Here is a 23,886-nt window from a genome sequence, read left to right on the forward strand (position 1 = left end):
AGGAAGTGACGTTTCCGAGTGACACGCCCCCTCCGCGGGGGCGGGGCCTGCGGGGTGAGGGGTCGGTAAATATTGGTGACGTCAGGCCGCCAAGATGGCGGAGGGGTGAGTTGGGTGCCGCTGAGGGGCGGCGGGGCCGGGACGGGCCGGGGAGCGGCGGAGACCGGGCTGGGCCCGGGGCGGTGCGGGCGGTGGAGGGGCGGGCCGCGGGCCTGGTTCTGGCCGTGGACCTAATTCTGGCTCTGGACTTGGGCCTGGTCCTGGGCTGGGTTCAGGGCCAGGTTCAGGGCCGGGTCCCGGGCTGGGTTCGGTGTTTTCCTGACACGCGTGTCCCCGGCAGGGAGGACGCGGGCTGGTGGCGGAGCTGGCTGCAGCAGAGCTACCAAGCCGTCAAGGAGAAGGTAGGAGCTGCTGGGCTGAGTCGGGCCTGTGGGGCCGCCCCGGGGCTCCCCGGGGGCTGTGCCGGGTCCCGGGGGGCTGCGTGGCAGCGGCTCCGATGCCTCCGTGCGTGCCCTGAGCCCCGGGGGTTGTGCGGCTGCAGCTCGGCCTGTGACCCCGGGAAGGGAACAGCTGGTGGATGTGGAGGGCGTTTAGATGTTTTTGTTTTAATCCTGGGAGCTGGGGACGCTGCACTGGGATCTTATGGCTCAGGGGAGCAGCGCTGGGCTCTGCCGATGTGAAAATCAGCACCTGCGCAGGGAGGGCGTGCGCTTGCAGCATTGCTTTCCAATGTGTAATTTCCTGCCTGTGGTAATTATATATAAAACTCAGAACAAGGCTTTTCCTAACCTGTATTTTTCTTGTCATAGTTGAAAAAAACCTCCTACTGTGCCATGTTTTGGGCATAGCTATTTCCCATTGTTATTCTGGTTATTGCAGTCGTACCATTGCGCTGGTTGGGCTAAGGGCTCAGCTGGGTTAAAGGCTCTCGTGCTTTAACCTTTGTAATATGCCGACTGTTTTATTGGAGAGCAAAAGCATTAAACTGGCACCTTCTTACAGTCCACAGAAGCTTTGGAATTCATGAAGCGGGACCTGGCTGAATTCACCCAAGTAGTGCAGCATGACACAGCCTGCACTATCGCTGCCACGGCCAGCGTGGTCAAGGACAAGCTGGCGGTGAGTCTGGCAGCGAGAGAGCTGCGGTTCTTGTTGCAGAAAGCAAAGCGGGGGGTGAATAGTGTCCAGGGATACAATCGTCTCAAAAAAAAACCAACCATGGGCTTCAGGTCTCAGATTTTTCTCCCCGGTGGGGGTTTGGTGCTGAGCACTGTGTGGGATTTCCTTGCTGTAGTGACAAGGAACCTCTGGAGATGAGTGGAGAAAGGTTCCCTTGCCTGCACTTTCCCTGTGGGACACTGGTAGTGTCCCTGTGGTGTGACATCGAATCTCTGCACAAGCTTCCAGCCTCAGCGCTGCACAGCATGACGGTCCAACCCCCAAACCTGATTGTGTCCTTCCCTGCCAAGTTTGGGCTCAGTTGCCCACAAACCTGCCTGCCTGCTCCCACACCACCTGAGGCTAGTGCTTGCCACCACACCCTGCTCCTAGCCCAGCCCTGGCCATGAAATCACCTCATTAGCACTTTTTTGAAGGAAGAGACGCTCTGCTTCCTTAAAGGAACATGTCCAGGAAAGACTGAGGCTGCTGCAGGCACTGTTACTTACGCTGCGCTGCTTTTTCTCTTCAAGAGGACAGAAGGTTCCTCAGGTGCGACTGAAAAGGTGAGAAAAGGGCTCTCTGACTTCCTGGGCGTCATCTCAGACACGTTTGCTCCCTCCCCGGATAAGACCATCGACTGTGATGTGATAACGCTGATGGCAACGCCCACAGGTACCACAGAGCCCTACGACAGTGCCAAGGTGAGTGTCCCAATGCGGAGTCCCGAGTTCTCTGTCCTCTCGGGGCTCTGCTGCTGGTGCCCCTCCACTGACAGCTCTGACCCGTGTCCCTTCTCCTCTAGGCTCGTCTTTACAGCCTCCAGTCAGACCCGGCCACCTACTGCAATGAACCCGACGGTACGTGGGGGGCTTGGTGGTGCTGCCGAACCGAACTGGCCCTTGTGGTGGGTCTGTGGGCCACCCTGAATTGCCCAGAGCCTTTGGCCAGTGGCCCTGCTGCTTTGGCTGTGGGTAGGGTCTCTCTGCGTTGGCAACTGGTTTAGACTGAGCTTCTACCATGTGAGTTTAAACTGGTGCTGTGTGGCCTTTGTTCTGGCAGAGGCGCAGTGATGTGGGGTGGCCTCAGAGAGCCGCACCTCCTTCCTTCTTTGCCCTTGCTCACCCTAGCTGGTCTGGTTCAGATTGTTTTTCCAATGAAACTTCCTAAAACTGTTCCTGCCCTCTGTGCTTGTCTTGTGCAGGCCCTGCCGAGCTCCTGGAGGCCTGGCTGGCTCAGTTTAACCTGGAGGAGAAGAAAGGGGAGATTGCGGAGCTGCTGGCCACCAGCCCTTCCATCCGGGCTCTCTACACCAAGATGGTAAGACCTTGCCTAGCACCTGCAGAGGCAAATTCTGTCTTGGGCTGTGATGTAGTGAAGCCCTGAGCTGCTTGGGACCTGGAACTGGTGTCAGAAAGGGATGTTTAGCAGTGTTTGTGCTCTCATGTGACTCACGACATTTCCCGTGTCGCTCCCAGGTCCCTGTGGCTGTTTCCCATTCTGAATTCTGGCAGCGCTATTTCTATAAAGTGCATCGCCTGGAGCAGGTAGGTCAGGGTGGGTGTCTCGCCAGTGGGTGGGTGCTCCAGCCGAGGAGCTCTAACCCAGACCAAAGAGGCAGAAAATGCTTTTCCTGGAAAAGCAGCAATCTGGGCTGCCTCTTGTGCAGCCTCGTCACTGACACCGAAGTGCTTTGGGAAGGAAAGGACTGGGGGCGTGAGCTGACGCTGAATTCCTTGCAGGATGAAGCGCGGAGGGAGGCTCTGAAGCAGCGAGCGGAGCAGAGCATTCACCAGGAGGAGCCAGGCTGGGAGGAGGATGAAGGTGGGTCAGATGGTTGGGGACCTGCGGGGGGGGCTCACGCAGACCTTGGCAGGTCACGGTTAAGGGTGATGGCTCCTCCTCGCTGCCACGAATTCAGCTCCCAGCCCTGCTGCACCGTCAGCTGCTGCTGCGCTTGCTGAAACATCTCTCGCTTCTCTTCTGCCTTCCTACAGAGGAGTTCTTGGGGATGTCACCCCTGCCTTGTGCAAACGTGAAATTTCCAGAAGCAGCACAGAAAGAATCTGCCCCCACAGCCCCGGCGGGAAACCACCCCACTGCTCCCAAGGGACCCTCGGAGAAAAGCTGGGCCGTCCTCTCTCCGGAGCCAGCCCCGGCAGAGAGGAGTCCCTCGGAGAGCAGTGAGAGCGTCTCCCTTGTGACTCAGATTGCAAACCCTGCCTCTGTGCCTGCCGCGCAGCTACAGACCGGAGCGCAACCAGCCAGGACCGGAGACCTCACTCAGAAGCTGCTGGAGGCCACCTCGGAAGAGCAGAGCTCCCCACCAAAACCCTCCGAACCTGCTCATCCTTCTGCACCCACCCGGGAGTCCGTGGCATCCTCAGAGCAACCGGCTGTTACAGAGCCCAAGGACGTGGAGAGCAAAGCCCAGGGCAGGACAGAGACTCTGAAAGAGGAAGGACCAACAGATCTACGTGTCTTTGAGCTGAACTCAGACAGTGGGAAATCCACTCCCTCCAACAACGGCAAGAAAGGTGCGTGTGTGGAGCCAGCACAGGGCCTGGAAACCTCCTGCTGGGGCTGGCAGCTTTTGGAGAAAGGGTCTGATTTTGTGATGATGGAGGAGAAAAGGGGTTTTGCCAAAGTTACCCAAGAAGGTTAGATCCAAAGAGTGTCTAATTAATGGCTGAAACTAAAGTGGAAGTAAATCCTTGTGCTGTTAGGCATGGTCACGTCAGATGGTAAAAATCTGCTCTCAGCAGGTGCTGGACTGGTACCACAGCTGGCTCTGTGCTGAGCCCTTCCTCGCAGGGGACCCTGCCTTCAGCAAAACCTGCTGCAGGTCTCCCAAAATAATGATTATGTTGGTTATAGGATTATAAAGCCACTGGAAGTAACCCAAGATCCAGCAAGGTGACTCAATATCATGAACTGGGTGTGTGAGCAGAATGAAACTAGACTAGACAAGAAATGAGAAGACTGTTTCTGTTTGTGAGCTGACAGCCTGCTCTGGGGAGTGGGGGGGCTTTCCCCCATTGGGTAGATCCTTTGGGAATGCCAGGGCTCTGTGGGTTGCTCGGGCAGCTTTCACCGGTGTGTCTGGCAAGCACATGCAGCTCTGATGGCTCTGTTGTGACGTTTGTGCTTCCAGGCTCCAGCACAGACATCAGTGAGGACTGGGAAAAGGACTTTGATCTGGACATGACTGAAGAGGAGGTGCAGCTGGCGCTCTCGAAGGTGGAAGTGTCTGGGGAGGTGAGTCAAGGGGAGGTGGCTGCTCCCAGAAACCCTCAGCAGCTCCTTGGGGTGATGCTGCCCGAGCTCTGCCCTCACTGGCTGCGTCTGGGAGACCGCAACGCCTCAGAGCAAGGGACTGAATTGCTCAGCTTGGGCTCTGCTGCCAGCCCTGTGCTGGAGCCGAGGTTGAGCAGCACGTCGCACTGAGATGTGGCGGCACAGAGCAGCTGGCCAGAGGCTTCTCCAAGGCATGACTTGGTCTTTGGGGACAGGGGCTTAGCTTGGGATCTCACCCTGGGACTCTCGGGTGTTGGCTGGAGCAGAGAGTGGCTGTTTGAGTGTGGGAGTTCCCCACGGGAAACAGAGCAAACAAATCCCTGTTGGGAGGGTATGGGAGGGTGAGGATGTGTCAGGCTTTGCGCTGACTCGGGGGATCTGTTGAGGGCTGGCTGTTGTGTTACAGAAACAAGCTGAGGGCTGTTACTCTTGTTTGCAGCTGGAAGATGAGGAGTGGGAAGACTGGGAATAAAGCGACTGCTTCCAGTGTGTCTCACAGGCTCATTTCCACCATCGAATGTGAATTAAATCACGGACTGGCTGTTCCTTTGTGTGTAACTGTGCTGAGGATTGCACTTCCAGGCTGGAGGAGTTTCAATCCTGTGGGCGACTCGAGGGACCCCTTCAGACCTGGAGGAGGAGGAGGAGGAAGCAGGAGGTCACTCGTACGTTTAGCTGCTAGGGAGCCCGTCTTCTGTGTAGCTCCTAGAGACCGGCCAAGCCAAAACTGACTGCCCTGAAAGCATCGGCGGGAGGCAGATGTGACGTGGTGAGGGGTCCCCGGGGTGAACCGGATGCTCAGACACCCGGTGGGATCCCTCGGTGCCACCCGACTGCCCGCTGGCCAATTGTGCTTGTGTGCGCGTGTAATCTGCAGTGCAGCAGCTCGAAGGCTGTGGCTGCGCGCTGTGCCCGCTCGCTCACCGCTCTGCACGGCTGGCCAGCTCATCCCTGCAAAACCCCCCGTGCTGGGAGTGACCGGGGGTGGACAATGCGGTGGGGGATGCCCCTTCTGCTGTGCCACTCGTGGCTTGTGGCTTTGCCCCAACGCTGGGCTGTGCCGAAAGGAGCCAAACTCCCTGCCAAACCCTGAGCTTCTGCCTGGCTTTTCCTCTCTGGAAGATTATTTTAAATTGAAACTCCCGTTTCCTGGCACAAGAGCGGCAGCTCCTCGAAGAGCCCGAGACCTGCTTTCCCCTTCGCAGCTGCACTGCCTTCCTCTGCTGGGTTTTGTGTACTTCTAGTTGAATTTCCCAAGCAAAGTACTTGTGGCTTGCTCTGACTTGAGCCCTTCTGGGCAGAGAGTGCTTTGGGTCACCCTGGGAGCAGAACCGCTCTGCACTGGTGCCCAGTTCAGCCCTTGCAAAACCCCAGTGTGGCCCCCTGACCACTTTAACCTCAGCCTTTCCCATTCCCTGTCACCCAAATGGGGGTGGTGCCTGTTGGCACAGGCTGGGGGCTGTGTCTGTCCTCTCCACTGACTCCCCTTGATTCCCATGGCCACCAGTGTCACCAGTTTCTCTGTGCTCACTGGGGTTCCTCCACTTAACCCCTGTGATTGCCGGCAACGCTTCCTTCCCCTCTTTTGGGAACAATTCCCTTCTAATGGCACGAGACGTTCCCCAGTGGATGTTGCTAATACACAATTATCCTAACAGGACAGAACCCTCGCTGCTGTCTCTGGAAGAGTTGGGGTTTGGGGTTTTTGTTTTTCCTCCCCTGCTTTGGGGAATTTCTCCACTGCAGCTGCTCGCACGGGTGCGGTGGTGGTGACGACTTCAGGCACTTACAGGAGAGTGCATCTGTCCTGGAAAACCCAGGAGGGTCGTGCACTGAGCTACATCTCGCCCCCCACCTGGTGCATGGTCCAGCAGAGCAGGTTGTGGGTCAGTGACACCCATGGGGTGTCCGTGTCGGGGCTCGGGGCTGCGTTCCATTGGGATTTGATGGAATAAGTCGTGGCTGGGCCTGTGATGGAGCCCTGAGGGTGCAGTGCTCTCATCTGTGTCACTTTTTTTTCTTTAGTCAAATTAACCATTTGGTTGTCTGTGCAATATTATCTGTTCTCAACTATTCTGCGTCTCCCTGAGCCTTTTCTAGCTGGAGTGAAAACCAGGATACAATTCTAACAGCTGGTAGTTTTGTAACGATGACTTTCTCCAAACCTTTTACAGACTTGCAGTTAACAGCGATTAAAGGAATTCTACAGAGTCTCTGCCTGTGTCGAGGGTTCTTATTCCTGTGGGATGGGGACGGGGCTGCCTCAGAGGGTCTGAATTTCCCTTCCCTCCCACGCACCTCAGGGGAGGTTAATTCAGGAGGGTGAACCCCAGCTGCTGGGAGCTCGTGTGTGCCCTGTTCCCCACCACTGGGGGCTTTGGGAGTCGATAAAAGCACTCAAATATGAACCAGACCTTGTCTGGCACAACCCCTGCGAGGCTGGATAGGTGGGAAACAGACCTCCAAATTTATCATCATTTTAGAAACGTTCTGTCCCGTTTGGGGAGAGCAGGGCAAGTCCTCAGGGGTTCGTCAGCCACGGGTGCCGGCCAACCGCCTCGATGGAGGGTCTCAGGTTCATGTCTGGTTCTAAGAGCATTTTCAGGAGGTTCTGGCACTCCTTGGAGATCCCCAGCTGCATGGGGACGGGGACACCTTTCTGCTGCTGGTGCAGCATCTTGGGGATGTCGGTGTCGTCGAAGGGCAGGCGGGCGCAGAGCAGGACGTAGAGGATGACGCCCATGCTCCAGACGTCGCCCTTGCGGCTGTCGTGGGGGAGGCCCTGCAGCAGTTCGGGTGCCGCGTAGGCTGTGCTGCCGCAGAAGGTCCAGCTCAGCTCCCTGCGATCCCTGCGGAGCAGCTTGGCGAAGCCGAAATCCGTCAGCTTCAAGGTGCTGCCCTGCAGCAGAGCGTTCTCGCACTTGAGGTCGCGGTGGGCCACCCCGCAGCTGTGGCAGTACTGGATGGCCTCCACCAGCTGCTGGAAGAGCTCCCTGGCACGGGGCTCGGGCAGGGGACCGTGGCGGAGGACGTAGTCAAAGATGTCCCCGTCCTCCGCCAGCTCCATCACCAGATACATCTTCCCCTCTGGGGATTCCAGCATCTCCTGCACATGGATGATGTTCCTGTGCTCCAAGCGTGTGATGATCTGGAGCTCCCGGGGCAGGAACCTGTGAATAAATTCTGCCGAGAGAGGAGGCGGTTTGCCCGGGGCGTGGGGACGGGGATGTCCCCAAGGTGCTGGCTCCAGACACCCCTGCGGGATGCAGCCCAAGGAGGGAACATCGCTCCCGGATGCCTGGTTCCTCGTGGCCGGGCACTGTTTCCCAGGGATGCTCCTCGAGGGGGGATGCTGGGCTCCCCCAGCACTTTGCCATCCTTGCGGCTGGAGGGCAAACACCCAAACAGGTCCTGACCCCCAGCCACGGTCCCTGGGCTGTTCTGCTGGATCCCCCAGCACCATCCCCGCTCCGATCCACTCTCAGTGTGGGAAACAAGATATTTCTGGGAATTAAAAGCCTCCGGGAGGGACAGTGCCTGAGCCTGGAGCTCTTTCAGGGTCAGCTCTTACCTTCTGGGCCTTCCTTCTTGTCGATTATTTTAATCGCCACTTTCTTCTGGTACTTCTGGGAAAAAGCCTCCTTCACTTTGGAGTACGTCCCCTCGCCGATGGTCCTGCCGAGCTCGTAGCCGTTGGCCAGCAAAAACCCCTCCATGCCCTCGTGTGGACCGGGACCCTCCGCTCCCTCAGTTCACCCCACAGCGACTCCACAACCACATCTCAGCGCCCCAGGGGCATCTGCAGCGCCCGGGGGGCGCACAGAGAGACCTTTGAAAACCCGGGGTGCCATTGTGATGCGGGTGACGTGGGTCAGTCAGGTGGGTGCGCAGTGAGGTGGGCGACAGGCTGGAACACGCTCTTGGTGAGTGGGTGCGCACAGTGCGGGTGTTACGGGGCTGGCGGGGGTCCCCTATGTCCCCTTGGTGGTTTTGTCGTTGCCGGGGGGCCCGTCGGGGTCACCGGTTCACTCACCCGCTCCTCTCTGGTCAGACGTGTCCAGGGTCCGGACATGAGCTCGCAGCGGGTGCCGCAGGCTCGGAGGTTCCCCATCGAGGCGGGAGATTGTCCCAGCTCAGCCGTGCCCCCCGAAACGCAGGAGCCGGTGGGCGCCGAGCAGGCTGTGGGGAGGTAAGGGGGGGCAGGATGGGACCGGGTTCCTGCTCCGGCAAACACGGCTTGTCCTGCTGCCAAAAGCACAAAAACGATCCGAGACTGGAACCCTGTGCTGTGGAACAGGCTGAGCTGGGGTGTCCAGCCTGGAGAAGAGGAGGCTCCAGGGAGACCTCATTGTGCCTTTTCTGCACTGAAAGAGGCTGAGAAGAAAGATGGGGATGGACTGTTTAGCAGGGGCTGTTGCGAAAGGACAAGGGGTGATGGTTTTAAACTAAAGGAGGGAGATTCAGGCTGGACATGAAGATTAAATTGTTGCCCTGAGGGTGGTGAGAGCCTGGCCCAGGTTGGCCAGAGAGGTGGTGGATGAACCATCCCTGAGACATCCCAGGCCAGGCTGAACGGGGCTCTGAGCAACCTGAGCTGGTGAAGATGTCCCTGTCATGGCAGGGGGGGCACTGGGGGAGCTTGGAAGGTCCCTTCAACCCAAACCATCTGTGATTCTACACCGTGCCATATCAGACAACACCAGGCTGCGTCTCTGTCCCCACAGGCAGCTGCGGCGATGTCCTGGCAGCCACTGCCTGACGCTGCCCAACGTCCCCATTGATGTGTTCATCGCCATGGGAGGGACTGGCCGGCCCCGCACCACTTAACGGCCCCTGCGCCGTGCTGGCCGCAGCCAGGCCCAGCACCGCGGAGCTGCCAAGGACGCAGATTGGCGACGGACTTTGTAATAAAAGGACGTCTTGGAGCGTTTCTGTGCTCAAAACTCGCGTGTGGCGTGTCGGCTGTGGAGGGTTGTGGGGCAAGAGGGGACGCAGGGGGACCGGACACAAGAGGAAGGTGGGGAGAGGGTGGGACACGAGGGCTGAGGAACAAGGGGTTAGGACACAAGGGATGGGACGTGAGTGATGGGACATGACGGGACAGGGCAGGAGAGGATGGGACATGAGTGATGGAGTGTGAGCGGGTTGGGCACAAGGGACCAGACATGAGTGATGGGACACGAGGGGACAGTGTGAGAGGGGATGGGACATGAGGGATGAGGCACAAGGGGGCAGGGTGTGGGTGATGGGACACGAGGAGATGGGACACAAGCGACAGGACACGAGTGACAGGACACGAGTGACAGGACACGAGGGCCAGGCCGGGTCCTCCCCGCCCGCTGGGGGCGCCCGAGAGCGTCGCGGGAGAGAGCGGCCCCGCCCCACCCCTGTCTCCTCAAGGGGCGGGGCGCCCGCAGCGCGGAGCAGGTTTGTCCCGCTCCGGCCGCCGTCCGCTCCCCGCGCCCTCCCTCTCCCCGGGCCCGCCATATTGTGGCCGCCGCCGGAGGAGCCGCCGCCTGAGGAGCCGCGATGGGTGAGGGCGGGAGCGGCCCGGCCAGGATCCTCGGCTGCTGGACCGGGGGGGCGCGGGGAGGGCGGGAGGAGCCGCTCCGCCGGTCGGACGGACAGCGGGGCCGGGCCGTCCCGGCGCTGCCCGCCCCCCTCACCGGGGCTCCGGGCGCCTCCCCCCGCGGCGGGCCGGGCCGGGCCGGCGGGAGCGGGGCTGCGGGCCCGGCCGCTGAGTCATCCCGGGCAGGGCCCTCGGAGCCCGCTGGGGCTCGGGGCGGCCCCGCTCAGGGGGTTTCTGCGGGCAGGGGCCGGGCCGGGCTCAGCTGAGCCGCCAGCCCGCGGGGCCGGGGCCGGTACCGGTACCGGGGGTTGGTCTGTCAGCGGCAGCTCCGTGCTGCCCAGCTCGGCCTTCGGGCAGCGGGGGTTGTTTGATGGTGTGATATTCTGTTCTTTGGGTGGTATTGGGAGCTGCTTCTGCCACAGCGAAAAGCCCTGAGAGGCCGGTGGTGGAGGGAGCTGCTGTGGTTAAAGCTTTAAAGTGTCAAATCTCTGATCTGTGGTTAATTTGAATTCTGAAGTTTGTAAGAGTTTATGGTGGAGCTCAAAGGAGATCCTGCTGAACTGTCCAGCCTTCGGATGACCCAGCGGGGCCTTGGTTGTTGTAGATTCCATCAAACCAGAGTTCTCCGGCAGCGTGAAGTCCCCACGCTGTCCCTGTGCAGCTGTCGCCATGGACGGGACAAGCAAATACATCTGACGCTGTGCAGGAGCGGAGAGGAGTTTGTATAATAAGCAATAGCACCAAATACACTTCAGGGGCCAGAGAGGTGGGAAATTGCGTTCTCTGTTAGCTACAAATAAACCAGAACTGAGTATTGCTTTTCAAAAGCTACTTTAATAACAGCAGACTTATTTTTTTTTGGTTGCTTTTGATGTAGCCTGGGATTGATGCTTCCTACTTGGGAAAGCAAAATGTCTATTTCTTGAGGTTTCGGGTAGTAAGACAAGGTTTGGGTGGGTGAGGTGAATGGGAAAGCCCAGCCTGCAGCAGAGGAAGTGAGGATTAGGGTCCTATCAGTTTTCACCCGCAATATTATCTTTTAACCAGACTTAAAAGTGCCCTTTGGGGTGGGATGGTGCTTGATCAGATTGACCTCATCAGAAACTCCCTGCTGTCCTCAGCCCTCCCGTGATGTTCCAGGATGGGTCCATGGCCACGTCCCCATATGTGCGATGGCCACAGCACCTCCCCATCCGCCACAGCTTTTAAAACTTAATGTATAGCTCGAGATGTAAAACCTCGACTGGCAACTTTGAGTAGAAAAATGTCCTCGGGCTTGTTGAATGTCTGAAAACTGCCAGTGTTAAATTGGTTTAGGTTAATAGGACTGAGGGGTGGCCGCATAATGTTGTTACCATTCTTGTAGGGTGCAGGTTGAGGGTGCAATGGTGTTTCTAAGCAGCTGTGATGTTGGTCTTGCTTGGGTTGTTAGAAATGCTCGTCAGTCTGTTCTTTGCTTGCTATGCAAATGACATCTAAATGTCTCTATAGTGCCGTTTACCCTGCGGAGCAGCACGTAATGCTCAATTCTTAATAAAACTTTTGTGGCTGATGGATTTAACTAGTTATTTGGGTATTTTGCTTTGTTTGCTTCAGCTTGAGAGAGCAAACATGAACTTTGTAAAGGGGAGCTTGGTCATTAAAATAGCGTGATAGTGAAAGTACTAATTCTTTCAGCTTTGTGCTGGCGAGGGCCGGATCAACTCAAACGTGCTTAGCAAATCAGACAGTGCTGTTTCTGGAGTGAAGCATGTGTTGGGGAGGATGAGCTCGATGGAATTTATAGCCCTCTGTCATTGTCTCTGACTAGTCCTGGCTGTATTTAACCTCCTATAACTCCTGTGTGTTGAGTTCGAGTTGACTTAGTCCAAGAGTTTATTATAAGAATCGTTACAAAGGACTCTCTGACCTGAGGTGACAGACTTGGGAGGTCACTGGTCCATTCGGAAAGCCGAATGTCTCAGGATGTGTGAATCGGGTTGAAGAGGACTTAAAGCCCCCAAACCTCAGATCTTTGTGGGTCCAAATATCAGGAGGAGGCGGAGTTGAAACTAATGTGTGTTGAGAACTGCCCTGAGGAATAAGTGGACTCTTTTAACACCAGGGCATGGAAAGCCTGAAAGAAATCCCGATCTTACCTGACCCTGTTGAGGGACAAGCTCTCTGGGGAACTGTTAATTTTCCCCAAAGATAACCTGTGCTTTTCCCTTCCCCCTCCCCAGCCGGCACCGTCAGCGAAGCTGCCGCACATTCCAGCAGCGATAGCGCGTCGCTGGCTCCTGGGAGCTAAACCAGAAGGGAACGAGCCAGCGGTGGCGGCTGCACCAGGCGCCCAAATAGCTGCGGGGAGAAGCATTTTACAGCGTGTGCTGCCCACCAAGCGCCCGGCCGGGGGTTCAGGGCAGCTCTGAAAGAGAACGGATTCTCTGCCTCTGTTATTTGTAGTAAACAGTCAAATAATCTGCGTGAGAACATAAAAGGAGCAGAGAAAACACGCAAAACAGACCTGCACAAGTGACAGGACAGAACCCGGTGGCTTTTCCAGGTTTAACAGCAGCTGGGGTAATTCCAGGGCTGGCCAGGCATTGCCTTAAGTGTGTCTTATGCCTGGCAACAGAATGGTGAGGGATATCTTCTGAAGTTTACCTTTGTGAAAGGGTGTTCTGGCTTTAAAAAGCCCTTGTTGGATCTGTCGGTGTAACTGTTTCTCTGCTCTGTCACTTTGGTCTGATTCAGCAGCACAGATTCTGATTTAGACCTGCAGTGACTCAGCTTTAACCAGCAGCTGAAAAAATGTTGGAAGCAAATACTACTTGTAATGCAGAGAAATGGGAAGAGCATCATCCGGAAAGAAGCCAGGCTGGGTTTCTGATCCAGCAGCATTAAGAAGCCGTTATAATCCTGGCGTGGCTGTAATGACCCTGGAATTACAGTGACGTTTTTTCTGTGGAGCTGCTGTGAGTGAAGTTCACTAATTCAGGGAGGTTATTTGCTACAAAAGGCGCTGATTTAGGAACCTGAGGTCAGGGGGTTCCCGGAGCAGAGCGGCATTTTGTACAAGCTGGGTCAGAACTCTGGTTTAAGTGGAGTTGCAGTGCAGGGTCCAGGCTGAGCCCAGCTGAGCCGGGTTGTGCAAGTTCGGAGGCAGTTGTGTGGCACTTGGCTATTTATGTGACTGACTGAATGGTGATTCTGCAGATAGTGTGAAGTCACATAATCGCTTTTCCTCCTCTTTTTCTTTAAAACTGCCTTTTAATTGGAGACTTAGCTTTCCAAAGGTAACAAATTTCTCTTTGATAGGGACTCTATAACCCTCAGAATTAAGCTAAAGTGTTAGTTTTTCCAGCTGTTTTGTCTTCGCCTGTTGGATGTTTGTACATTGTATATGTCTTTTCTTGCCTTGGCTCTGGGGCTTTTCTCTGAAACTTCAGCTGATCCTGGAACGGCTCCAGAAGGGCTGGAGGTGGTTCATAAGTTGGGCTGAAATTTTCTGCAGGCAACATGGCTGAGGAATGTTAAACACTTGAAAGAGGAGGGGTATGGAGATAACGCCGCGAACTTTCACAGGGCGCTTCTTCCATCTACCTGTAGCGGTTGGAAGAAAACAAAGATACGGGTGTCCAGCAGAGTCCTGGAGAAGAGCAAGTTGGTCTCAAGGTTAATGGGCACGCTGATGTTGTGTATCATGATTGCTGCCTTCTCGTCCTGAGAAAAGCAAATAATCTGCTTGGAAAGATGTATAAACAGCAGTCGACATGGTCAAAGCAGTGGGTTGAGCTGAATGCAGCTGTGGGATCGACATCCTTCTGTGCTTGGGTCCCTGCTTGGCCCTGGTTGCCTTTAGCTGCACCAAACCATGCGGTGTCACTGCCCTGACCGGGGGAAATACACCAGCAGTCGAGTTTGAAGGGCTGCGTTAGTCAGGTAGGAAGCAGCAAAATGAGTAGGTTGGTTATCGGGTGCTTGTGCCTGGTGGGACAAACACGGGCTGTATGTTATGGATAGTTTTGCAAGATTTTTTAATTGTTTAAAGCCTCGATTTGCTGTGGGTCCTGTTAGATTTTTGTTGTGTGGACACGGTGAACCTTCCAATCTGGGGGGAAAAAGCCAAAGTGTGATTTATGCCATGATGACACAAGGGAAATAATTTCTGCTGGAAAACCACAGTAGAATTTAGTTCTGCAGCTCCAAAGATGATTGAGTAGAAGCCTTTCCCATGGTAACATGCTCAATACTGTCAAGTTTGGTCCAGGTTCCTTTTGGAACAGCAAATCTACTCTTATGCTTCCTAGAAACTTCCTAACACTTGCCATAGCAGTGCATCACATCAGCTAAGGTTAGGATCGCATTATCACTTGGAGCTTTACTGTCGAGACCAGCTCTTGCAAATAAATCTGTTTAATATGACTTTTCCTTGGTGGCAGCAAGGACATGCAGGTAAAGCAGCAGAGTGTGGCGAGAAATCTGAGGCAGATATGCTTTCCTTTCACAGAGACCAACACGAGTCCTGCGAAGGATAACTATCGAATGAAGAGTTACAAGAACAAAGCCCTAAATCCCGAGGAAATGCGGCGGAGAAGAGAAGAGGAAGGAATTCAGCTGCGCAAACAGAAACGAGAGCAACAGGTAACTGTCATCTTGAGTAGCTTGTGTACAGCCATAACACAACCAAGATTGTGCTGCTGCCAAACTGGAATCTTCAAGGATCTGTGCATTAAGGTTCGTTGGCAGTCTCTTTTTATTTTTTTCTGTTCTGAGATCTTGCTTTTCATTTTCTTTGTACCTAGTACAGAGTGTAGCTCACATCAAGAGCTTTCCAAGCACTTTGTCCTTGGGGTACCAGAGGGTTTTGTTCACAGATCCTTGTTTTTAAGGTGGTGGTTTGTTTTTCAGGTTTTTTTTTTATTAATTAGTGGATGGGATTATTTCCTCAAGAAGCAGGAAGAGCAAGTGAAAGTATGGGCTGTGTGTATTTTTTAACTCTGAGCTGGTTGGTTTTTGTTTGGTTTTCTTTGCTTGAAGGTCTGTGAAAGTGAGAGGTGATTCCCAGGTGATGTAAGCTCACACTAAATGTTTTCTCCATTAATGTGTCATGCACAAGCTGCTTTCTCCCCAGTTTTCCTAACTTGTTAGGTCAAATTCTGCACCTGCCTGTACCAGCGTCTCAGTGAGTTGGGTATTTGCATATCTGAGGGCAAGACTTAGCACGTTTTATTATTGGGGTTCGTATGCCAAACTCGTCTTCAGAGCACAGAGCTGTTACTAATGACTGCTTTTCTCTTCGGGTTGCGTTTAGTCAAGCTGACGGTATCTTGTTTGAGGAACAAGAATATCTAGTTATGAAGACTGTTCGTCATTGCTTTCTAATAATGACTCCTGTGTCTTGTTCCCTGCCAGCTCTTTAAAAGAAGAAACGTGGAACTGATCAATGAAGATGCCTCCATGTTTGATAGTCTCCTTGTGGATTCCTACGTTAGTTCCACGATGTGTGGGGTAAGGTGCCTGTTGTTGCTGTTGTGCCTTCAGATAGATGTCATGCTGTGCTCTGCGTAGAACTGCCGTACCTCAACGTTTTTGCTTTCTCACTTTTGAGTGTGTTGCAAATGTTACTACAGGGAACTGGAGAAGTCTGCCAGGGAGTAAATAGTGTCCTGTAACCTCGAATTGCGAATCTTTGGATCGCTAGCTAAGCACAAAGTCATTGTAGACTGTCACGACTGTGCCCTAAATGTGTGAAATGGAGCCATTGTTCTGTCTCCTTTGCATCTTTGCAGGAGGGAATGATCACAAGAGAGATGGTAGAGATGCTTTTTTCAGATGACCCTGATCTACAGCTAGCAACCACTCAGAAATTCAGGAAGCTACTCTCCAAAGGTAAAAATAACTCATCTCTGCCGTAGCATCTGATGTAGCGTTTCCTTTGCACACATTTGTGCCCGCGTGTTGCTGTACAGAAGCTTAGCAGCTTTGAGCTTAACAATGTAGCGTGTTGCTAATGATTTGCAGTTGTATGGGTTGTACAGAAAGTGATTCTGGAGGGTTGTCCCACCGAGTTCTGTGCAGCTTGAGATGGTTCAATGGAGTAATAGTTTATGCTTGTTATTCCCTGCGTTGGAGATGTCAACTGTTCTGACACTGCCTTGCTGTTGCAGAGCCGAATCCTCCAATAGATGAAGTGATAAACACTCAGGGGGTGGTGGACAGATTTGTTGAATTCCTGAAAAGAAGTGAAAATTGCACGCTACAGGTAAAGGAGCTTGTGTTACGAATTCTTCATGGCATGTAGCAGTTTAACCGCAGCGTAGCAGTGTGAACCGACAGTTGCCATCAGGGAGAAGTGATGTCTTGAACTCAAAAGAAGCAGGTTATGTGATGTACGGGAGAAGACAGAGTTAGCCTGTAGTGCTTAGGCAAAAAATGAAGTTATAAATTGCTCTAAATTATAATTCTTGGAAAAGTGCTGGCAGAAATAACATGGTTCAGCTGCAGCAGAAGAGAATTTGCCCTTCCTGTGTCTGATACTTCTGCTGGGAGTTTGTGGAGCCACGTAATAAATATGTAGGAAGAAACTGCGAGAGGAAAAACCTCCATTATTGGAGCATTTTAAGTACAGGCTAAAAGTGTGTTAACAGTGGCTTAGGTAGTGCTGATCCTGCCGTGGGGCAGAGGGATGGACTGGGCAGCTTCTTGAGATTCCTTCCAGCTTGGTAATAACTATAGTTACTTTGTAGGGGTTAAAGGTGCTTCCATACCTGGAACTGCATCCGAGTTGATGACTGCCTTCATTTTCTTCCTGCCCTCTGGCCCAAGGCCATGTAGCACAGGGACTTATTTTCAAGAAGAACTGAATGAAAATCTGGTTTTAAACCAAAGAATGAGTGGCAAAAGCAGAGAGCTCGCTGCTCAGCTTCACCTGAACTTGAGGCATCACTGTGGTGGTAGCCGGGGGAGCGGGTGGGCTGGAACTGGCCAGTCTGCACAAAATACAGAAAACTTTCTACTCCACATGTTTATGCATTATGTGTCTTCACTTTTATTGCTGGAAAATACTTGTAAATGTGAGGTGGTGTGACCAGTGATGTATTCACCTGCTAATCCTTCGAGAAGCTGTAGCCTCTGAGAAGGTATTTAGCAGATGTGGCTTTTTATTGCTCAAGAAAACCAAAACCTTTGAGTATTAAGGTTCTGTTGCGATACACTTTCTCATCTCACAACCCTTTTAGTAGAAGTTAAAAGAATTATAGGCAAAATGTGATGGCAAATACTTTGCTAAATCAGGATTATTTTATTCATACTGTTGTCATTCATTTGCTTGTTTCAGTTTGAAGCAGCGTGGGCACTGACGAATATTGCATCAGGAACTTCCCAACAAACAAAAATAGTAATTGAGGCTGGGGCAGTTCCTATATTTATAGAGCTGTTAAACTCTGACTTTGAGGATGTTCAAGAACAGGTAAGGTTCACTTCTTACTCCGGGGTTAGGGCGAGAACCACACTGAGTTGCACACGATTAAAATGCAGTGTTTAAAATGGGTGACCAGTGTCAGGCGACAAATTGAAGTATCGTTTGCCTGGAATGATGGGAAAACGCCTTCTTTAGCACACTACCCTTTTCTTCCTCTGTTCAGAAACTGCGTGAATGCTAAAACTGTTGCTGTTTCCTTTCAGGCTGTCTGGGCATTGGGGAACATTGCTGGAGACAGCTCTGTGTGTAGAGATTATGTCCTTAACTGCGCTATTCTTCCTCCCTTATTAATGTGAGTAGCCATGAATACTTGCCAATACAGTTCTTGGAGTCCCATGGTACCACAGCAGAGCCATCTTTGAGCTGGGCGAGTAAATTCCCCGGCAATGTGTGGTGATGTTCACTGGGAATCAAACCCTTGGTACCAGATGAACTGGCAGTTCTGACAAGTATCTGATGAATAGAGTGGGACTTGGTAGATAACATGCCTTCTCACAAACCTCTCCGCCGCTCTCAATCTGCAGCGGGTGCTGTTGCCGCCTGCTTGTCTTGCTGAAGTCGCAGGGCTTGCTGGTTCGCGTGTCCCTCCAGATGTCTGCTTGTTGTGCTTATGCTGTGGATTCGGGGGCTTGTCTGAGTGGGCTCCTCTGGCAACCTGAGCTGGTGAAGATGTCCCTGCTCATGGTTGGGTGGGACTGGCTGAGCTTGGGAGGTCCCTTCAACCCAAACTATTCTATGGTTCTCAGTTCTAATTTGGCCCTTGCCTTCCTGACCCATTTCACTTTACATTGTTAGGAATAATAGCTATTTATCCTAAAAAGTACTTGCCTGTCACTTCTCTTCTTGCTTGTTGAGAGGCTCAAGTCACAAGCAGCATGGCTTGAGCTGCAGCAAGTGGAATAGTGGTTTGACTTCCTTAAAATCAGACTAGTTTTCCTTCTTTTGATTCCCTTGCTGGCTTCCACATCAAGGATTGTAATTCATGGTCGCTGTCTCTTTAGGCTCCTTACAAAGTCCACTAGGCTGACAATGACACGAAATGCTGTCTGGGCCCTGTCAAACTTATGCAGAGGGAAGAGTCCACCGCCTGAATTTGATAAGGTGAGAATAAATGCCCTGTTGGCAGACAGGTGATGGGGAGCCACCCAGTCAAGATGTTTGTCTCAATTATTTTGGGCTCTTGGACCTTCTATAGGTCATTGCAGGAGGGAACAGGGTGAGGTTCTTCCTGCTGAGGTTGATATTACTGTTCAGCAGATGTTTGAGCGCCTGTTTAATTTTCTGCCTGGCTTTATTGGCAGCGCCTCAGTGGGACCCCTCAAGTAAGGGGGCATGGCCAGGCTTCCCTGCAAGGCAGCACACACTGAGACTTGAGACTTCACTCAAATTGTGACTAAAACCTTAATTCTGAGACATCTAAACGCTACAAACCAGGACTATGTCCACACGGGAGCTGTAGCAGCTTTCCTGTTTCTCTTGTTAGTACCAGTAGCACACCAGGAAAAAGGTTCTGCTGGCCTTCCAGCTGTCTCATTCACTTCAGTAGAACAAAAATGGTTTAAGATCAATGTGTTTCACTTTTTAAAGATGAAAGCTCACGTATCAGAGCTGGGAAGCCTGTGGTGAGGGGTGAAATCTGACTTGAGTGTAAATATCAAAACACTTATAAATGATTGGAGTACTCAGAGGTGTAACCATTGGTTGCTGCTCTGAATACTGAGCTGTTTTGGGTTATTAAGAGTAAGAAATGGAGTTTCCAAACAGTAGCATGCAGAGTAGCGCTTGTCTCAGGAGTCTAGACTTGCACCAGGAGGAAGGGATGTAATTTTAATTTAGCAATAAAGCCATTGAGGTAGGTTCAGACACTGTGATTATGAGGTATGTGAAGCAGCAAGGAAGCTGCTGACTTTGGGGAAGGAAACTGTGGACATTGAAGACTCTTTATCTCCCCAGTCAGAGTAGCCATGTGGTGTTTGTGTGTGAACACGATGGTCCTTGTCAGAACGTGACTAACGCAGGGTGGTGGCTGTTGTTGCAGGTATCTCCCTGCCTGCCAGTCTTGTCCCGATTATTATTCAACAGTGACTCCGACTTGCTAGCAGATGCGTGCTGGGCTCTTTCCTACTTATCAGATGGCCCCAATGAGAAAATTCAAGCAGTTATTGACTCGGGAGTGTGTCGGCGGCTGGTGGAGCTGTTAATGTAAGTACCTTGTCTTGCTGCTTCAGCCTGGTTAGACTGGGAAACAGGTGGCTAAGCGTGAGTTTGTACCAAAACCCATCAGAGCGGTTCTGTGGGAGGGTCTGAAGCAGGTTGAGAATTGTAAAACTAGAGTATTTTCTAGTGCTGGAATGCTGGTTAATACTTAGGCTACGAAAAATTTATTGAAGAGTTGGGACTGTGCTCTAGTCTGCGGAAGAAGAGAGGACTGCGGAGTGTCTTGTGCTCTCAAATTTGAATGGTCCTCTTCTCTTTAACGCCTTCAGAATTGGTAGAACTGCAAGATGCTTGCTTCCAAAATTATCCAGAAAAATCCTGGGTGTTCTCATTGGTTTAACAACTTCTTTGTTTAGAAATGTGATGGAAAAGGTGAGATCTGTACTTAAGCTGAAGATGATAGAATTAGGACATTAAGGATGAAAACTGTATTCCAAGTTTGTCTTCAGTCTTTGCTTATCCAGTAGCAATATGGTCAACTTGCTGTGTGCTTCTATATGTTGGGGGATGGAATTCTAAGTAAATAATGCAGATATTGGGGAGAGAATCTTCTGTATGTGACCTGATGGATTTGGTTTTGTCTTTGCACCATTTATCCTGCAGGCACAACGACTACAAAGTGGCCTCCCCGGCTTTGCGAGCAGTTGGCAACATCGTGACGGGGGACGACATCCAGACCCAGGTGAGGGGAAATTCCTGCCTTGCAGGGCAACTCGGTGCCCTACAGCATGTTCACTGTGTGAAAACTGCAAGTATTTAGCTCTGTATGAGATACAGGGGATCTCACTTGTGTTTTCTCTCTCAAAAGGTGATTCTGAACTGTTCAGCCTTGCCTTGTCTCCTTCATTTATTAAGTAGTCCCAAGGAATCAATCAGGAAAGAAGCCTGCTGGACTATATCAAACATCACAGCAGGAAACAGAGCACAAATACAGGTACGGTCTTCTCCAGCCCACCTGTAACGATCCTCGATTCCAAGCTCAGCGTTAAGGATTTGCAACTTTTGTCTTCTCGGACACGTAGGTGCTGGTTTTGTTCACATCTCTTGCTCTGCAGTGATTTGCAAGTTTGGGGCTCCCAGCCATCTGCCAAGCAAGAGCTAGAAAACTTGTTAATTATACCTACAATATTAGGCTGAAATGAATCCCACAGGTTGGATCATTGGAATTAGAGGAGATACAGCCCTGATTTCTCTGTGCTCAGAGATATCTCTTTGAAAAGCTGGAGCTTGTTGAGTTTAATTATCCTTTTAATGACCTACATACAGAGGCAGATAAGTGATGAAAGCGTCACTACAGCATTGATGCAATAATAGGGATCGTTTACTTTGCTAGTTAGGGAATAGGATCTTGTGGAATAAAGGAATAAAATAGAGGGATTGCTGGAGGGTTATAGCTTGGAAAGGCTTTTTCCATTTGAAAATGGAGGTGGAGGTTTCTTTCCCATGCTTAATGGCTTTTTAGAAACCGTGTTGCCAATTCCAATGCGTCTTACTCCTCTCTCTCCCCAGGCAGTCATCGATGCAAACATTTTCCCGGTGCTGATAGAAATCTTGCAGAAGGCAGAATTCCGCACGAGGAAAGAGGCAGCGTGGGCCATTACAAACGCAACGTCAGGCGGAACTCCCGAGCAGATCAGGTGCTCCGGTGGCTCCTGCGAGGGGAAACCTCTGACCGCGCGGTAGCCCTGTCTTTAGGGGGACTGCAGGATGGGTTGCCAGGGAGTAATTTGGAGAACTGGAGAGTACCTGAGATATACAGAGCTATAGCTGGATCGTTACTGTGCTAATTGTAGCTTCCCTCTGAATGAGGATAAACAAATCCAAACCACTTCCCTCCTCCCCCTTCAGGTAGCTTAGATTAAGCTAAATGTCCAAACTTGATGACAGATAAATTCTGGTGTGGAGTTAATTTGAGTAACGTCCAGAGTTCACAGGTTTCTTGAAGGAGTAGTGTGTGTAGAAATGCAAATAAGTGGATAAAAAAATTAACCTTTCAGAACAGTAAAAATCTATTTTAAGGTAATTTTTTGTATTTTAGTTTAACTTGGCTCTCTTGCTCTTTTGAACTGAGCAAAGGTGATTCTTGCTAGACCCTGAACAAGTGTGTGTTGATGCTTTCTCTTCAGGTACTTGGTCAACCTGGGTTGTATCAAACCTCTCTGTGACCTGCTGACTGTCATGGACTCCAAGATAGTTCAGGTGGCGCTGAACGGGCTGGAGAACATTCTGAGGCTTGGGGAGCAGGAAGCCAACCAGAGCGGGACGGGCATCAACCCCTACTGCAGCCTGATCGAGGAGGCCTATGGTAGGTGGTGGCCAGTGGCCTTGGCACGATTGAATTTAGCACCACAGGATGTATCAAAAAGCATCTCCTGCTTTTGTTCATTGTTTTTTTTTGTGCTGTTAAGGGATTTAGTCTGTTCCAAACTAGTGATATTTGTTCCAGAAGACTTCTTAGCCTCTTCTGATTGGGCATAGGACATACTCGGAAATAAAACCCATCATACTCCTGATTCAAGCTTCCTAGACCTGGAGACCAAACTGATAACTGTGGCTCGCACCAGTTGGGGTGTTAATCAGAAATAAGCGAAGTAAAAATCCACACTTGTGGGTCTGCGATTGCTCTGACTGTACCCAGTTGTACATTGTAGATGTACACTGGGAATCCAGAGAGCTTTTCCCTGGAGTGACTTAATTACGTGGCTTTTTTCCCTGCTCTCAATGCTTTGAGGAGCAGCTCCTATTTTGGTCTCAAACTCCCATGGTCTGCTTTGCCCTCTCACTGACTCTTACACTGTGTGTCCTGATTCTCCCAGTAAGAATAATTCTTGAAATTCTTGAGAGGATATTGTGCGCGGATGTTTTGTGTGCAGCAGCAGGTTTAATTAGGACAGCTCAAGCTGCTGCTGCCCTTCTGCTGGAGGCTACTGGGACGGGCTCTGCTTCCTTCCCCACAGCCGCTTGGTTTCATGTCACTGAAACCTGGTTTAGTCTTGAGTTGGGAGCTGTGTCAGCTAAACCTGCTGTTGAAAAGGTGTTAATGCTGCCCGCTACAGATAAAACACACAGGCAGCTCTGGAGTGGTTACCTTTAGATGTCAGTGCTGCTCATAAAGCGCAAATCTCATGCACAAAAAGGTCTGTGAATAGGGGCAGGAGCGGAGGATGGGTGCAGAACAGTGAAAATATCAGATCTCCTGGTTTCATCGCATTCTACTCTAATTTTTCCTCCCAGGTTTGGATAAGATTGAGTTCCTACAGAGCCATGAGAACCAAGAGATCTACCAGAAGGCCTTTGACCTGATCGAGCACTACTTTGGCGTAGAGGATGACGCCGCTCTGGCTCCCCAGGTAGATGAGAACCAGCAGCAATTCATCTTCCAGCAAGCCGAAGCCCCCATGGAAGGTTTCCAGCTATAATATGTCTGAGGTGGGGGAAAAGAAACACCACAAACTTGGCAGAAAGCAGCTGGGAGCAGCTGATAGGCTCATCCTCTCCTTGCAACCGGACGGCTACGCGCTCACTCCACCTGTTAGGAAACAATTCTTCCTTCCAACAACTAGAACCAGGGCTTTGTCCTCGCAAGGAAAGGGGATGTTCTTACACTTATTTTTCTTTTTGCTGCTGCAAACATGTCTTTAAAGCAGGCATCTGGGTGGAGGAAGGACACGGAGGTAACAGATTGCACCTCTCGGTGTGTGTTTTATTTTCTTTGTGGTGATCTCTCCCAAATGTCACTTCTTACCTCGGGTACTTAATTGAGATTTCAGTGTTGGGTTGGGTAAGAACGCGCATAGAAAGTAAGCATTCTGACAACAATAATTCTGCAAACCTGGGTTGATCTATTTAAGGTTTTTTTTTTTGCACATGTTACTCTTTATTAAAGACTCTAATTTGCCAAGAGCAAAGTTTAGCCCTGGCCTTTCTGCGACCCTCCTGCAGTGGACAGTCCTGTTGAACCTGGGCCAAGTTCCCCTGAAATACTGTAAATGGACAGAGAAATGCAAAGTTCTCCCGTTCCTGGGAAGATTTTTCTAGGGAAGGCTTCTTACCCTTGTCTAAACTTTTGATTTTGGTTGTTTTCTTTTTTTTGGAGAACTGCTAGTGATATTTTCAAGGAGAGAGTTAAAAACACGAGGCAACAAGCCCTCAAAGCTGGTGATGCTGAAGAGGGCGGGAT

At 51.7% G+C, this 23,886-nt stretch overlaps 4 protein-coding genes across 6 annotated transcripts; 3 read left to right on the top strand and 1 right to left on the bottom strand.

The window, feature by feature from the left end:
- Positions 1 to 59: 59 nt before the first annotated feature.
- Positions 60 to 6,666, top strand: BSDC1 (BSD domain containing 1). Its single transcript, XM_080357730.1, has 11 exons — positions 60 to 105; positions 341 to 401; positions 1,003 to 1,119; positions 1,692 to 1,862; positions 1,964 to 2,018; positions 2,363 to 2,478; positions 2,637 to 2,705; positions 2,901 to 2,982; positions 3,156 to 3,695; positions 4,313 to 4,416; positions 4,895 to 6,666. Exons 1-11 carry the CDS (start codon positions 95 to 97, stop codon positions 4,925 to 4,927), a joined length of 1,359 nt encoding a protein of 452 aa, XP_080213856.1. The 5' UTR covers positions 60 to 94; the 3' UTR covers positions 4,928 to 6,666.
- Positions 6,667 to 6,976: 310 nt separating this feature from the next.
- On the bottom strand, positions 6,977 to 8,171 carry TSSK3 (testis specific serine kinase 3; the record flags this gene model as incomplete). The annotated part of the gene is made up of 2 exons (XM_080357739.1): positions 6,977 to 7,638; positions 8,027 to 8,171. The coding sequence occupies 2 exons, from the start codon at positions 8,169 to 8,171 to the stop codon at positions 6,977 to 6,979; spliced, it is 807 nt and encodes a 268-aa protein (XP_080213865.1).
- A 354-nt stretch (positions 8,172 to 8,525) lies between these two features.
- FAM229A (family with sequence similarity 229 member A) lies at positions 8,526 to 9,282 on the top strand (the record flags this gene model as incomplete). The annotated part of the gene is made up of 2 exons (XM_080357598.1): positions 8,526 to 8,636; positions 9,088 to 9,282. The coding sequence occupies 2 exons, from the start codon at positions 8,526 to 8,528 to the stop codon at positions 9,280 to 9,282; spliced, it is 306 nt and encodes a 101-aa protein (XP_080213724.1).
- A 581-nt stretch (positions 9,283 to 9,863) lies between these two features.
- KPNA6 (karyopherin subunit alpha 6) lies at positions 9,864 to 23,614 on the top strand. Of its 3 annotated transcripts, XM_080357821.1 has the most exons (16): positions 10,407 to 10,790; positions 13,592 to 13,617; positions 13,649 to 13,948; positions 14,517 to 14,650; positions 15,422 to 15,517; positions 15,799 to 15,898; positions 16,177 to 16,271; positions 17,346 to 17,477; positions 17,693 to 17,781; positions 18,491 to 18,590; positions 19,528 to 19,691; positions 20,310 to 20,388; positions 20,515 to 20,640; positions 21,216 to 21,343; positions 21,833 to 22,011; positions 22,941 to 23,614. In XM_080357821.1, the coding sequence occupies exons 4-16, from the start codon at positions 14,552 to 14,554 to the stop codon at positions 23,123 to 23,125; spliced, it is 1,572 nt and encodes a 523-aa protein (XP_080213947.1). In that variant the 5' UTR covers positions 10,407 to 10,790; positions 13,592 to 13,617; positions 13,649 to 13,948; positions 14,517 to 14,551; the 3' UTR covers positions 23,126 to 23,614. The 3 variants fall into 3 exon arrangements, with proteins under 3 accessions (XP_080213945.1, XP_080213947.1, XP_080213946.1); XM_080357819.1 differs by lacking the exons at positions 10,407 to 10,790; positions 13,592 to 13,617; positions 13,649 to 13,948 and adding an exon at positions 9,864 to 9,988; XM_080357820.1 differs by lacking the exons at positions 13,592 to 13,617; positions 13,649 to 13,948.
- Positions 23,615 to 23,886: the final 272 nt, after the last annotated feature.

This window comes from Nesoenas mayeri (genome assembly GCF_963082525.1).
Source record: "Nesoenas mayeri genome assembly, chromosome: 21".
Taxonomy (NCBI): domain Eukaryota; kingdom Metazoa; phylum Chordata; class Aves; order Columbiformes; family Columbidae; genus Nesoenas; species Nesoenas mayeri.

Bases quoted from the DNA above. Each gene is read 5' to 3' on its own strand.
- BSDC1 (XM_080357730.1), top strand. The intron at 402-1,002 runs GTAGGAGCTGCT...ACCTTCTTACAG, and splicing joins ACCAAGCCGTCAAGGAGAAG to TCCACAGAAGCTTTGGAATT. The intron at 2,479-2,636 runs GTAAGACCTTGC...TGTCGCTCCCAG, and splicing joins GGGCTCTCTACACCAAGATG to GTCCCTGTGGCTGTTTCCCA.
- KPNA6 (XM_080357819.1), top strand. The intron at 17,782-18,490 runs GTGAGTAGCCAT...CTGTCTCTTTAG, and splicing joins ATTCTTCCTCCCTTATTAAT to GCTCCTTACAAAGTCCACTA. The intron at 22,012-22,940 runs GTAGGTGGTGGC...TTTTCCTCCCAG, and splicing joins CCTGATCGAGGAGGCCTATG to GTTTGGATAAGATTGAGTTC.